The sequence below is a fragment of the Hevea brasiliensis genome, chromosome 5, assembly GCF_030052815.1.
Source record: "Hevea brasiliensis isolate MT/VB/25A 57/8 chromosome 5, ASM3005281v1, whole genome shotgun sequence".
NCBI classification, from domain to species: Eukaryota; Viridiplantae; Streptophyta; class Magnoliopsida; order Malpighiales; family Euphorbiaceae; genus Hevea; species Hevea brasiliensis.
The window spans coordinates 29,507,507-29,523,725 of NC_079497.1; the positions used below are offsets into that span (position 1 = coordinate 29,507,507).

General features: G+C 27.8%; 1 protein-coding gene and 1 non-coding gene across 2 annotated transcripts; one reads left to right on the forward strand and one right to left on the reverse strand.

Annotated features, from left to right (window-relative positions):
* Positions 1-13,009: 13,009 nt before the first annotated feature.
* LOC131180102 (uncharacterized) lies at positions 13,010-13,549 on the reverse strand. The gene has a single exon (XM_058147715.1). The coding sequence runs from the start codon at positions 13,547-13,549 to the stop codon at positions 13,010-13,012; it is 540 nt and encodes a 179-aa protein (XP_058003698.1).
* A 1,157-nt stretch (positions 13,550-14,706) lies between these two features.
* Positions 14,707-14,813, forward strand: LOC131180296 (small nucleolar RNA R71). Its single transcript, XR_009149072.1, has one exon. It is a non-coding gene; the product is annotated as a small nucleolar RNA R71 (small nucleolar RNA).
* The last annotated feature ends 1,406 nt before the right edge of the window (positions 14,814-16,219 follow it).

The window sequence follows — 16,219 nt, forward strand, 5'->3', positions numbered from 1 at the left end:
CATCATTTTATACTTGAACTTTGTAAAAAAAAAAAAAAAAAGAAAACTTATGACATCCTGAACATTTAAAATGCTTTATGACACACATAAACTCTTATAAGGTGAATTAAAATATCCTTAAAATCCTCAAACTGAACAGCATAATTCTAATCATGCTGACATAACGATCTGCTGACTAGGGTCTGAATGGTATTTTAATTTCACTTTACAGGAGTTGAGGTATATCATGAAATATTTATACGAGTTGAAATGTATTAAAAAACGTTTGAAAAGTTTAGGGCGTCACGAGATTTTTTTTTTTTTTTTTATAAAGTTCAGGGACAAGCTTATGTATCCCGCCTGTAGATGAACTTCTATTTGCCATTGATGAAATTGCCGGTCAGTGTATGTGTGTACGCACATGTGTGTGTGTGTGCAACCATCCTTTTTTAACAATTTCTGTTGATGAGGGATGATGCTTTATTGAGTCATGTTTGAGATAGAAATAAATAATAAGAATATATTCTTCATTTCTATAACTTATGGCGCCTTGCTAATCTAGTGATTAGCCGTGGTAAATCTCTCTAATCTACTTTGCTCAGAGCAGAATGCGAAATTTTTTTATATGTGGCAAGCTTAATTTGATGGCATCACTTTAAATAAAATTTTAAATTTGAATCGACACTTTTTTTAAAAAAAAAAATTACAATTATTTAACATTTACATTTAATCTCAAGAGTAAATATTAAGTGATTTTACTATTTATTTTATTGGAGTTAAAATTTGAAGCCATATATATATATATATATATATATATATATATATATATATATATATATATATATTTTTTTTTTTTTTCAAAATAATCTCATAAAATGGTTTTTTTTTTTAACTAAATCAAATGGGCATGTGAATGTAATTAATATGATACATGAAATTATACGGAGCCAAATCACAAACAATATATATCGTTACTTTTGTTTCTAAATCAAAATTTTATTTTTTCAAACTCTTACTAATAAGCTGACTAACGAATTGAGTCTCCGGGGCATAAGCCTTTGACTATTACTAATTTAAAATAAGCTAATGCTATATTTGGATTGAGGATACGACTCTATAGATTTAGGTTTGGATTAAATATATTAATTAGATATTCTAAATGAAAATAGATTTAAATTTAATTCAAATATTATGCATTAACGGCAAGCTTAAAAAGTAAAAGTTTAGAATAAATATTTTAACTTATTATTTCAAATTCATTCCACTACATTCCAATGAATCAAGTCGACATGATATTGCACTTTCATGAAAATTCCTTTTTATTAATAAAATAAAAAATTTTTAAATTTATGAATTTCAAATTCTAAATTTTAAATCATATATTTAAAATTCAAATTTCAAATCTAAATCTTAAAATGCAAACGCAATATATTTTTTTTTTCAAATTAAAGAATTACTTATAATAGCAAAAAGTTAAAAAAAAATTAAATTTTTTATTATAAAACTCATTTATGTAATTTAAAAACTTAATGTTAAAAAAATAACTCTTTTAAAATTTTTATAATTGTAGCTAATTCTTTTTTTTTTTTTTTTTAATTTTAGGTTAGTTTTAATTTTCTTAACCTATAGTTAAAATTATTTAAATCAACTAATGTGAAGTAATTTTGACTATCTGTCTCTCTTTCAATCAATTGGCTTATAATATTTTTGAATTTTCACGACTCACTAAAAATAATAAATATTTAAAATAAGCTATTTTTTTTTTCAAATTAAAGAATTTTTTAAATAGCAGAAATTTGAAAAAAGAATAAATTTTTTTATTATCCACACTAATTATTTTTTTTAAAAATTATGAATAATAAAAAAAAATTGATAGTTGAAAGTATTATACTTAATGGACAAAATGAAAGATATTCTTGGTAAATAAGAATACATTTTGTACTTTTCTTTTTGAAGCAACACCTTAGTTACTTAAATTCTTATAACTACAAAGTATTTTTTTTTTTATATATGTTTGCATAGTTTTATTTTATATACTCATTTTAGTTATTTTTTTGTATTATTATATATTTTCTTTTTGAAGTTAGTTTTTTTGTATTATTATATATACTTGTTTTGAAAGAAAATTTTCTCGTAGTTTTAAGGTTTATTAATTAATCTTCTACCCAAGCGAGGTAATAATTTAAAATTTTCACTTTTAACTTTTATTTAACTTAAATTAAGTGAACTTCAACCATTTAATTTATTTATTTTCTTAAAATATTGAAAAACAACTTAGTTATTTCGTGTGTGTGTATATATATTTTTAAAGAAGATAAATTAAAATTAAATTTTAAATAATTTAAATTTGTAAATTCTAAATATTTTATATTTTTTAAATAAAATTATTATTGAAATATGCAATGCGTCAATTAAGTGTGCATCCAAGTGTTAAGTGTTTTTGAACCATTTTCTGAAATGGCATATAAGGAAAATTAAATCACTAGTAAGTACAACAAGTATAGATAATATGCAACGTACATTAAAAAATACTAGCATTCCCAAGTGTGGGAATTCTTTGTGTGTGAGAGATCTTTGATGTCTGCACAAGGGGGGACTTTGATATCTTTGCCTCAAAGATCTTTATACGTATCTCCGTGGGGGAGATCTTGGATGCCTTTGTATTGAAAGTCTTTGTAGGTGCCTCCATGAAAGAGGGCTTTGGTTCCTTCATGTTGAAGGTCTTTTTAAGTGCTTCCGTGGGAGAGGGCTTTGATGTCTTTTGTTGAAGGTCATTATAGGTACGTCCACTGGAGAGGGCTTTGGTGCCTTTATGTTGAAGCATTTTATAGATGCCTCCGCAAAAGAGGGCTTTGGTGCTCGTTTTCTTATAAGTCTTTAGTGCCTCCATATTAGAGGTATTTGTTGCTTTTTCTTCCATGGAAGAGGTTTTTAGTGCCTCCATAAGAGAGGTCTTTGGTGCTCATTTTAATAGATAAGTCTTTGGTACTTCCACAAGAGAGGCCTTGTCGAGGCTGGTAGGGCCTAAGCCCACTTCTAGCTAACTTTAAAAGCTAGGAAGGTTGGTCTTGTTAGCTAAGCATAGGGAATTCGCAAGATGGGGCATTGTCCTTTTTTTCTAGAGGGAAGATTCTGCAAAGGTGTAAGGCCACCAAAGTCAATTTACTAATTATCAAAGTGATACATTTTATTGTTCTTCCTTGCTCCTAACTTTTGTCATCAGTGTATTTTTCTGCCTCCCTTATGCAATTTAGCACAAACAGTTTTGCTAGATCCATCGTTGATTAGGAGTTTCGATGTATTTAGCTTAAGTTGCTCCCCTACATCTTCTCTTTGAGGTTACATGCTCCCGTATGCTTAGATGTAGCCTTGCAAATGTCCTGCTTTGCATAATCTCTCTATTTCAATGGTTAGCTAATGGCATTCATTGATGTCATAGCCATGCCCACGTGAAATTGGCATCAACAATTACAATCTTTTTTTTTTTTTTTTTTTAATAGAGTTTTTAAATCACTTGGCTACTACACATGTTTCTTGTCTCCAATCTCCATTAAAACATTGACTCTTAATGCCAATGCGTTTTCTGAATGGACTCGGGCGGTAATCCCTCTGTGAGTTTAACTTGTAGTCACTTCTGCTTCTATCTCTTTCTTTATTCTTCTTCTTATCTCCTTTATTAGTTCCTTTTTTTTTTCCCTCTTTATTCTTTAGGGTCAATATGTTTATTTCGTAAGGGTCATCTACTCAAATGTAGTTCTTTGCCCTTATCACTAGTTCATTAAAAATACGAGGTGATTTTCATTCTACACCCCCAAATTAACCGAGTGGATGAATCGGTCATCTGAATAACTAATCCATGAGGCCCGAGCCAACATATAGTTCAGCTAAACATCTAGTCATCGAGGGATTAGGATTCTGAGATACTCACCTAACTGAGAGAGTACTAATCCAAGCTAAATTCTAATACATATAAGCATCCTGTGTCATTCAGACTCCTAGTCCTATTCCAACTACACTCCTACTCCAACAGGGTCTAACCAATACTTATATAAGAGGGACTGTCAGGTACACCTATCTTATTCCATTCAATCTTTCTTGGATCCCTTTACTAACTTAAAACACCTAAGAGGTTGCCAAAGTCAACTCACTTAGTGTTCTTTTTTTTTTCTTTTTTGAAAATCCATATCCGTAGAGATCTCCATACAGCATCATTATGCAGTTTGTGGGAAAATTTAGTTCCCATATATACACACACACACACTTGACTGATCAAGATCTAAAATTTTTAATGCTTTCATTTTGATCGTGTTTCTCATTCTTGAAGTACTTCAGGTTGGCACACTCACAATTTAACATATCAGTAAACTTTTGTGCTAGGTTAGAAAGGAGTAAATACTACTTAAAGGTTAGTTTTGAACCATGTTTGCGCTAGACCGTTAAGGGTCATTGGAAAGGCTTTGCACACTACAGCATCATATTTAGTTTTGGAGCTTCATTACTGCCTTGACCTGTGTCATCACTAAGGCAAATCTTTTTGTTTTTGCTTTTTTTTTTTCTTTTTTGCAAGGCTTACTTGTGATTCAATTGTGAGATCGTTTTTTGTTCTCCTCTTGTTCTAAGCTATTCTATTATCCTATCCTCCCCTTTGAGAAGTAGCTTCTCCCTCAACAAGAGTAGCAGAAGGTGGAAAGGGATCCTCCACTCTATTTCTATTATTAACATTGTCTCCTTATTCAGAGGATAAGGGGTAAAAGGCGTAAAGAGGTTTAAGTTTCTCCGTGCATTTTGAAAAAAAAAGGGTGGATTTTGGCTCTGGTTAGGATTTTAAGGGGTCATAGGGTAATCCAACCGGAAATGAAATCTTAAGCCTATTCGTGTAAACTCAAAATTTGATTCATTAGGATTCTAACTTATTGTCAAAGCCTCTATAGCTTTGGGGTATTTGAAGTGATTGGATGGCTCTTGTGGAGTCACTTATAGCCCATAGGGGAAAAGAATGAATGTTTTAGGTGTTTGAAGGCTAAGTATCTTGGTTCCTAGCCATGCTAGTACCTCCTTCCTAATTATGGTGATTCTTGATAGACATTTTTGTAAGGAATGTTCTAAGGATTTTAGTACGCTTTTAAATGAAAAGTGTAATGTATTTCTAGTAATATTTGCTGCTAGGAACAATAAAAAAACCTTCACCAATCTTTCCAATAGATAGCTCCAATTAATGAGTACAAAACTTTCTAATTTGAATGACATACAATAAGATAAAAGGAAAAGCAAGAGGGTGATGCAAGCAAAAACTTAGGGCTCCTATAGTTCTAGCTTTAATGGATGTAAGAAGAATGAAGAGGAATAAGGTAAATCTATCTATATATATATAAAGCAGATAGGTTCTCCTCAAGTGCTGCCGTATAAAATTTTAAAACTATTATATTTATGCCACGTGACAATATTTAAAGCAGTGAAGTTTTTTTTTTGTGCCGTTATATAAGATTCTAAAACTATTACATTTAACTAAGTGACTATATTAAATTGAATTTATTGCTAGCAATCTTTTCTAAAAATATTCTCCTTTATACTAATTATTATTAAATTTTCAAATTTTTCTTTATTATTATTATTATTATTTACAATACTACCTTAGCATTTATTATTTTAATTATTGTTTCTTTTAAAATTTATTTTTTTTAAATTATTTTGTTAAAAAAAATTAAGACCATTTGTAGTTAAATGTAATATTTAAAAATTATTTATATTATTTTATAAATATTAATAATTATTTAATTTTTTTTTATTTCTCTTCTAATTATCATATTATTTACAATATCATCTTAACATTTATGATTTAAATTATTTTTTTTAATTTGATTTTTTAAAATTAAGTCCTTTATGATTAATACAATATTTAAAAATTATTTAAATTATTTTTTTATAAATTTATTTATGTAAAAAATATTATTTGCTACCTATTACCTTCCATAATAATAATAATAATAATAATAATAATAATAATAATAATAATAATAAGGTCATTAATCGTTATTAGTTTAAAGAAAATTGACAATTAATTTATTATATTATATCAATCATAAATAATATCTTTTATGCTAATTATTATTTAATTTTTTATTTATCTTTTAATTATCATTATTATTTATAATACTACCTTAATATTTATAATTTAAATTATTATTTCATTTAAATTATGATTTTTAAAAATTAAAACCTTTTTATGATTAAATACAATATTTAAAAATTATTTATATTATTTTTTTTATAAATTCTTTTATGCAAAAATATTATTTAACATATGTTACCCTTAATAATAATAATAATAATAATAATAATAATAATAATAATAATAATAATAATAATAATAATAAAGGTTATTGATTGCCATTAGTTTAAAGAAATTGACCATTAATTTATTATCTCATAATCAACTATCATATAATTTAATTAATTTTAAATTATTTCATATTTTTAATTAATATTTTTGTTACATTATTATTTTTTTTTATTATGAAATCTTTGTTAAAAAATTTGAGAGATAAAAAGTGTAGTCTACATAAAAACTTATAAAAATAAAATATAGATATTTGACTTATTTATAATTAGTATGTATTTTTTTATGTTAATAATTTAATATTTTTTTTATTTCACTTTCCTAAAATTAATTAATGCTTATTATTATTATTATTATTATTATTATTATTATTATTATTATTATTATTATTATTGCCAACTTATAGCCATTTAATTGAAATGACAAAAAAAATAAGAAATATTTTACTATTATACAAATTGAATTTGAATACTTTTGCTATCGTTTTTCAATTAAATAATATTTAATTATAAATTAATTTTTTATTTAAATAATTTTTATTTATTTATCTGTATATAGTATGTCATATGAGACATATGATATACATCAAATGCTCATCGAGTATTTTCATTTCACCTAAATGCTATCAAATCTTTTTTTATTTATGTTATTTTTTTATTATTTATTTTAAAAATTATTACTTATCATTTTCAAAATTTATTTATTAAATATATTTAATTAATATATATTTAATTATTAATTTTTATCAATTTTTTATTTAATATTTCTTAAACTTTTGAATATTTTATTTCATAATAATTATATATGTAATGCAATTATAACTAATATTTTGATTATCTATATTTTTTATCATTAATTTTTAATAGAATTATTTTTAAATTTTAATTAAATATCTATATCATTAATTTTTAATAGAATTATTTTTAAATTTTAATTAAATATCTATATTTTTATGCATAAATTATCTTTCAACTATATTTTTATATAAAAATAAAATTTTAAAGATAAATTGCAAATATGATTGTATCGAAAATTTAGCTACAAATAAAAATAATTAAAAAGAATTAAAGTTACAGTATTAAAATTATGGAATCTGTCTTTTCAAAAGAGTATGTATTTTTAATATTTAATAAATTAATAGAAAATGATGATATTTTAAAATTTTAATTTTTATGAAATGTATTTATTTTATTATCATAAATTTATGTTAAGTGATAATCATTTTTGTGAAAAAATTATTGTATAAAAAATATATCAGATTAATAAAATAAATTTACACTTAAATATAGTATTTTTAAAAAAATAATATAATAGAATGTTATTTTTAATTAATAATAATGTAAGTAATTTAATATTTTTTTATTATATTAATAAAAAATATTATATTTATATATTTTTAAAATAATATAATTTTCTCATTAATGTAATGTATTTTTTGTAATTTATAAAAAATAAACATCAATTTACAAAAATTATGAGATGAAATATAAAAATTTTATGATATTTAAATTATTTTTTGAATAAAGTACTTTTATTACATTTTAAATGAAATAATCATGAAAATAAATATTAATATATGTATAAAAAGAATTAAATAGGTATTTCAATTAATTACACTGTAAATTAATTAAAAATTTATTATTATAATAGATAAAAATTTATTTAAATTAAATAAGAAAGAAATTTTAATTTAGAATTAATTTAACATTAATAATTTATCTTGTTTAAAATATAATTAAAAATTAAATTAAAAAATAAAATTATAAATTACCCATGCATAACATTGGCATTATACTAGTATAAAATAAAGAATAAATGAAGTTAATATTATGAAGTCCGAAGAAACTTATTTTGAGGAATGCCTTTGTATAACGGTTAAAGACATTCGATGTATTATGATGACAAAATATTTATGGCTTGTAGTGGGGTTATTTGGTGCTAGCTGGATGTCCATGGTCTAAAAAGTGATGCGTACTCCGCAAGTATACGGGTCGTTCAAATAGTAAAGAAAAGATATCATGCCGCAGAGATTTATTATTTGAATACCAAACTATAAAAGTCATGATTATTTGGACTATCGATAATGTGTGCCAAAAAGTAGAGTAAAAGATGCAGCAAATTAAATTGAGAAAATAAGAAAATTATAATAAAATAAGCAATTAAATTGCTAAGTACTATACTAATTTATTAAAATTTCAGCAAGTAACTAAAGATTTAATTAATTAATGATAAAATTGATTCCAGAGATGAGGTTCGTGAAGAAAATTTTATTAGGATTTAGATAGGCAAAACCAAGATCAAGAGAAATACAAGTTTGAAGGAAGTTGATTCTGACTTCCTTTAATTTCTCTTTTAAGCAAACTAAAGAGTGTTTTAAAGGAAACTAAACCTCATTCTCATGCGATGTTTAATTACCCCAAGCCCTTTAAGCACTTTAATCAATTTGAAATTCCTCTTAACCCACTAGTTTATTTCTAACACTAGGTGATTAAGTTCATTGTCTTGATTATCTATCATAGATTTTCACCTCTCAGTCCTTCAATCTAATATTAAGAACAAAATCCAAAGGGTACCAACAATGAGTATGTAAATAAGCGCACAAGATAAGAATCAAAACTTATATATACTAAAATCTGGTTAAAACCAATCCAAATCTACAAATAAAACTTAAATCATTACACCCAACTCTGAAATCTTATGTATCTACTCACTTATGCTTGTATTTACAAGTAGAAAATATGAAATAAAGCAAGAAAATATGAAAATAAGACTAAAAATAAAAGAACCCAAAAGAAGAGAATCTAAATTTCTGAAAATGGAAGATGAAAACATCACTCTACCGGTGTCCTTCCTCTAGAAAATGGCGTGGTTCCTTCTTTCCTTTCTCTTTTGATTTTTCTCTCTTTCTCCTTATGGTAAAAATGAGAACATGATGCTTATATATCTCCTCAAACTTTGCCCTAAAAATGGTCTCTAAAGGGATAAAGACAAAAGGAGTAAAAGGTGTGAAAAGAGAAAATTTTTCCATGTCAGCAAATCTACCAGCGCCATCCCATATGCCTTATATTGATTTAAGTTATTTTCAACATGCCTCATGTTGATTCGGAGGAGGAGCCTTTAGATTCTGCACGACCAACTACATGGGGCATGTTAAAGTCATTGAAACTTTCGGCAGATTTTGTTCCAAAATCTCTGTCTGCACGATCCAATGTTGAATCTACATGCCTCATGTGAATTTCTACTGGCTGACTCTTATCTTCACATGACCTTCAACACGGGGCATGTTGAAGCCCTTGAAAATCTCGGCTGGTCTTCTTTCTTAGGTAAATTTTCTTTATTTTTCACACTACTTTTAGCTTCTAAATCACTTTGAACTTCTTCTATAAGGACCTTTTTGCCTTTAAACCTTATTAAAACCTATCAAAAACATTAAAATTCCAAAAATCAAATATAATGAAACTAAAATTAACAAATTAACTAAAATAAGCATTAAACGCATAAAATTACAAAACTAAAAAGGGCAAAATGGATGCAAAACTACCATAAAATACCTATATAAAATGGGTTTATCAAATTCCTCAAACTCAAACCTTTGCTTGTCCTCAAGCAAATTAAAAAAAATTATATGCAATTGGGGTACCTTTTTCTTAGATTCATGAAAATCACTCATCCATGCTCTCAAACTTACCTCTAGCCACTAACAAACCATATACCCACCTTCAAGATATGAGGAATTTAATTCTCATCACAATTATCACCGCTTAGCCTCGGGTCAATTATTCATTCCATCAAACCCATACCAATTAATTACATAGAGAAATCATGCTCAAATAGGCTCTAAAACAATCCATAAACTAATGTGCCTCAAATAACGATGGAAATAATTAAATGGAGGAATAATGTACCAATCCCATAGGCAAACCAACTAATCCAATCTCCACTAATGTAGCAAAATACAATCTAGAGATCAAAAGGACTTTTAATGGTTGTAATGGGGCTAAGATGTAATAATATGGCTAACAGAGAAAAGGTAAAAGGAAAGCAAAATATGAGAATTATTAAATTGTTAAAAAGATCAAGATACACTTTTCTTTTAATTTTAATTTTATTTTTATTTTATTTTATTTTTTGAATTAAATGGGAGGAAAAACTTTATAATAAATCACCAATGCTAGCACATAATTTTTTAACTCTTTTAGGGACTACATAAATAATACTGAATTTTGCATTGCAATTGTCCCTTTTTAATCCACCCCCAAACTCATTTCTTTATATATTTGGGTGGTAAATAATTTTTTTATAACATAATATGATTGCTAGCCAATTTTACTTTAGTACTTCTCCCATTTAATTATTATATACTTTTTTTTTTGTATCTATCACTTAAACAAATTATTCTCATAAAGGGTAGGTAAGTGTTTAGGTTTATGGCTAGCTAGATTATGGGTACCAAGGAAATAAGGGATATAAATGAAGGCTCAAATTGGTTTCAAAGGGAAATTTTAAAGTGAGGTTGGTTAAGGCTAAAAATGTGGATTTAAAATTCAAAGAATGCCTTGATCATTTCTCTTTTCAAATGAATACTAAGATTTAGCCTTGAAAGGACTAGAAGGCTTATTCTAGGATTGGTGAGACACAATTAGTTATTTCTTACTCTAGAGTTTTCTCTAAGTACTCAAAACTCAATATAATTAATTGGGTGACCCTTGGCTAAGAAGATATAAACCTAGATAAGAATCTTATAATCTTATACCAATCCGGAACTTTCAATCCATCAAATCCATTTAGAGGCAAGCTCAATTGCTTTTCAAAATGATTCTCAATCTTCTAAGAATTAGGTAGAAATTTATTTTTTTATGTATGCATGATTCCTAAAATAAATGCAAAAATTAAATAAAAACAAAAAAAATTAAATAAAACTATTCATAATCTATATGATATCTATATGCAAGTGTATATATTTACATGGTGTAGGTTTATGATGTATGTGAACTAAGTAACTAAGTATAAATGACATGCAATTTAAGTAATGTAAATAAAAAGGATTAAAAATTTTGTAAATATGTTGCCCTCCCTCAAACTTAAATGAGACATTGTCCTCAATGTCTAAAATAAATGCAAAGATGGACAAACAGTGAATAAACTAATCAACTCAGACAGTATGTACAATTGGGAATTAAAGCTAAATAAGAACAATTAATTCAAAATTAAGCTCAAAATAATATGAACAATGTAGCTCAAAGAAAATATGTGCAAAAGCATCCCAATTATATCAAATTAAATAGAAGTGAGAGAGGTGGAAAAAATGAAAAGTGAATTGGAAAATTTTAGATTTTAGGTTTTTAGGTGAACATGTGTGCTGATTGAGTAGCATGAGGCATGTTGAAGTAAAGGTAAATTGGCATGCCTTGTGCTGAATGCTGATAAACTGACACTGGGTACCAATATGGGGTATGTCATGCCCCTTGAAAATTTTGATGCGTTTAAAAAATTTTGCAATTTTAAGCATTTCAAATAGCTCACATGATAGCATAACCCTTAGTATGAGACATATCATACTCAATGCTATCAGACCTTATATAAAACTCAAGATTTCACTCTAAAAAACCCAAAATTCTAAAAATACTCTACCAAAGAACAACCAAATCAGTATGAATTATTTCCCAAAACACTTCAAAATAGATCTCAATCGTAGTTCACACCTCAAAACACAAAAGTTTAACTCAATATTATGTATTGTCAACCCATATACTCATACCATTAAAGCATATTCAATATATCCAATAAAAGTCAAGAAAGTACTATTCACATGAAAAAAATATGCATCAAACTCAATCTTTAATGCATGCTTGACACTCAAAATAACAAAAATCAATACCTTGACACTTTATATTAAATTTCCACCAAATAACTCATCAAAACACATAAATCAACCAAACTTCCTCATTCCATCAAAGTATATTCAACCTAATAGCAATTTGGCATTAAAAAAAATACTGTTCACAATGAGATAAAAGTGCAGAATACTTCCCCAAACTGTAGTTACCCTTCCTTTTTGCAACATATTACTAACTCTAAATTATAGCAATCATCCCAACAAATTAAAAGAAATACAGAAAAATTTTCCTAAATCAGCAACATGGTTTTCTTTGCAATAATTGCCAAAACATCCAATCTTTGCATTTCACCTACAAACCAAAAATTGGACAAATATCAAAATTTGAATTATAAGGGATAAAATAAGAAAAAGAAAACTAACAAACTACTAAAAATAAACTTGGGTTGCCTCCCAAGAAGCGCTAATTTAAGGTCATTAGCTTGACCCCTTTTCAGTTCATGGTGGTTGGAATTGGAAAGTGTTGCCTCCCTTTTCAACAGGTGATGCAATAAATTCGTACTTCAACTTTTTTCCATTGACTATGAAAGCACCCATTGCTTTGTTTAGAATCCCAACCACACCTTGCAAATTACTCTTACAAACTTGAGATAAACCTTCTGCTTTGAGTTGTTTAGATAGAGCCTTAAGTTTTACTCTTGGAGTTTCATTCTTATCAAAAGGAAGTGGCAAAGGAGACTTTTTCTTTTACACTGTATGCTAATTACACTGAGAATGAAGAGTAATTTGACTTCCCTCCAACTGAATACCTTCCATTCCAATATCATTTTCTATAACATCCACCCTATAGCAAGAATTTACCCAGCTGATTCCTTGGAATCTTGGAATAAATTGAATTCTATTTCCTCTTCTCCCACTTTCAACTTCAATTTCCCATTCTTCACATCTATATTAGCTCCTATAGTAGCTAAAAATGGTCTTCCAAGCATGATGGGTGTTTTTACATCCTCGTCTATCTTTAGAACCACAAAATCCACAGGAATAAAAAATTTCCCAACTTTCAATGGCACATTCTCTAAAATTCCCACGGGATATTTGATAGATCTATCAGCCAATTGCAAAGAAATGGTAGTGGGCTTCAAATCTCCTACCTTTAACTTTTCACATATAGATAGTGGCATCAAACTTACACTAGCTCCAAGATCACACAATGCCTTTTCGATACTTGTCTCTCTAATGTGACATGGAATAGAGAAACTTTTAGGATCTTTAAGCTTAGGGGGAAGCTTATTCTGCAATATAGCACTGTATTCTTCAGTAAGTGCAACAGTTTCATAATCCTCCAATTTTTCCTTATTTGACAAGATTTCCTTTAGGAACTTAGCATATGAGGGCATTTGAGAAATTACATCTGTAAATGGAATGTTGATGTATAACTTCTTCAAAACTTCTAAAAATTTTCTAAATTGCTTATCTAGCTTTGCTTTCTGAAACCTCTAAGGATATGGCAATGGCGGCTTATATGGTGGTGGAGGCACATATTTTTCCTCATCTTCTTTTTCAACTTCTTTCTTCCTATTTGCTTCCTCATTAACTTCATCATAATTTGAAGTAGATTCATTCTTGTCTTCATTTTTTTTTTCTTTTTTTCCTCTTCTACCTCATCTTTCTTTCCTTCTCCCACAATTTTCCCACTCCTTAGGATCACTGCATTACAATGTTCTCTAGGATTCTCTGGTTGACTTGGAAGTTTCCCTTGTGCTTTGCTAGAAGAACTTGCTTGTTGAGCTATTTGGTTTTCCAACATCCTGTTATGAGTGGCAAGCTGATCTATCCTTGAAGTTAATTGTTGAATTATTTCTCCTTGTTTCTGTTAAGCAGTTAAGAAATTCTCCATAATAGACTTCAAAATTGAATCTTGGTCTGAAGACTGAGCTGCTGGTTGTGAAACAGGTGCATTTTGATTCCTTTGTGGTGGAAATCTAGGTGGTACTCTGTTTTATTGAAAATTCTGCTGTTGTTGCTGAAATTAGGAGGTTGTTGATAATTCTGTTATTGTTGCCCTTATCGATGTCCCCAAGAAAAGTTAGGGTGGTTCCTCTATGCTGGATTATATGTAGCCGAAAAAGGATTACTAATTGGTTTTTTATTGTATTTCCTAGTAAAATCAACTTGTTCATTTCCAAACTCTTGCCCATAGGAAGGAAAATCATTGATACAATGCATATTTCCTACACCAACATCTTCTGTATAACTAGATCCTCCAATTGAAGAATCAACCTTCATGCTTAACTTATCCATTTTTCTCGTCAAAGCATCAAATTTGGCATTGAACATACTCATGGCATCTAACTCATATACACCAACTGATGGCTTCTTCATTTCATTCCTTTCACAACTCCATTGATAATTGTTATAAGCAATTTTATCTAATGCTGAATAAGCTTCATCTTGTGACTTCTCCATAAGATCAACTCCTAAAGATGTATCAATTATACTTCTAATTACTGGAGAAACACCATTGTAAAAATGCTGAACTAGTATCCATTTAGGGATTCCATGATGTGTACATCTCCTTTGAAGATCCTTGTATCTCTCCTATGCTTCATAGAGACTCTCATCATCCCTTGCTCTGAAAAAAGTTAATTCATTTCTCAATTTTGCAGTCTTGCTAGGAGGAAAGTATTGAGCCAAGAAAGCTTGTAACAAATCATCCCAAGTAGTTATTGAACCCAAAGGTAATGAATGCAACCACTCCCTAGCACAATCCTTCAAAGAAAAAGGAAATAATCTCAATCGGATGGCATCATCTGACACTCCATTTATCTTCAGCATGTCACTAATCTCAAGAAAATGTGCAAGGTGCACATGTGGACTCTCAATAGGACCTCCCCCAAACTGTGATTATTGAACCATTTGACAAAGTGAGGGCTTCAACTCAAAGTTGTTTGCTTCCACTCTAGGCTTATAATACTTGGTCTAAAATCTTCAAAACTAGGAAAAGCATGACCCTTAATTGATCTGTTATTGTTGTTTGCCATAGCTTCTATCACTTATTGCTATTGATGTTGCTCTTGCTGTCTTTGAATTATGAGTTCAGCTTTTCTTCTTTTAAACTCTATTCTCAAAGCTTTAGCTGTCTTTTCAATCTCAGGATCAAAAATTAAATCAATTTTTGCACTTTTTGTCCTTCTCATATAAAAGATATGCACCTGAAAAACCAAAACAAGAAAATCTCAAAGCAAAATGATAAAGAAAAGAAATTAAAATAAAAAAAATAAAGTGCTCAAATTAACCAACAATCAATCATCTAATATCAAACAAAAATAAATCCCCGGCAACGGCGCTAAAAACATGATGCATACTTTGTAAGTATATGGGTCATTCAAGTAGTAAAGAAAAGATATCGTTGTTTGAGTACCAAACTATAAAAGTCACGATTATTTGGGCTATCGATAATGTGTACCAAAAAGTAGAGTAAAAGATGCAACAAATTAAATTGAAAAAATAAGGAAATTATAATAAAATAAGCAATTAAATTTCTAAGTACTATACTAATTTACTAAAATTTCAGCAAGTAACTAAAGATTTAATTAATTAATGAGAAAATTGATTCCAGAGTTGAGGTTCATGAAGAAAATTTCATTGGAATTTGGATAGGCAAAACCAAGATCAAGGAAAATACAAGTTTGAAGGAAGTTAATTCTGATTTCCTTTAATTTCTTTTTCAAGCAAACTAAAGAGTGTTTTAAAGGAAATTAAACCCCATTCTCATGTAATGTTTAATTACCCAAAACCCTTTAAGCACTTTAACCAACTTGAAATTCCTTTTAACCCACTAGTTTATTTCTAACACTAGGTGATTAGGTTCATTATCTTGATTATCTATCATAGATTTTCACCTCTTGGTCCTTCAATCTAAGATTAAAAAGAAAACCCAAAGGGTACCAATAATGGGTATGTAAATAAGCACACAAGATAAGAATCAAAACTTATATATACTAAAATCTGGTTAAAACTAGTCCAAATCTACAAATAAAACTTAAATCATTACATCCCACTCTGAA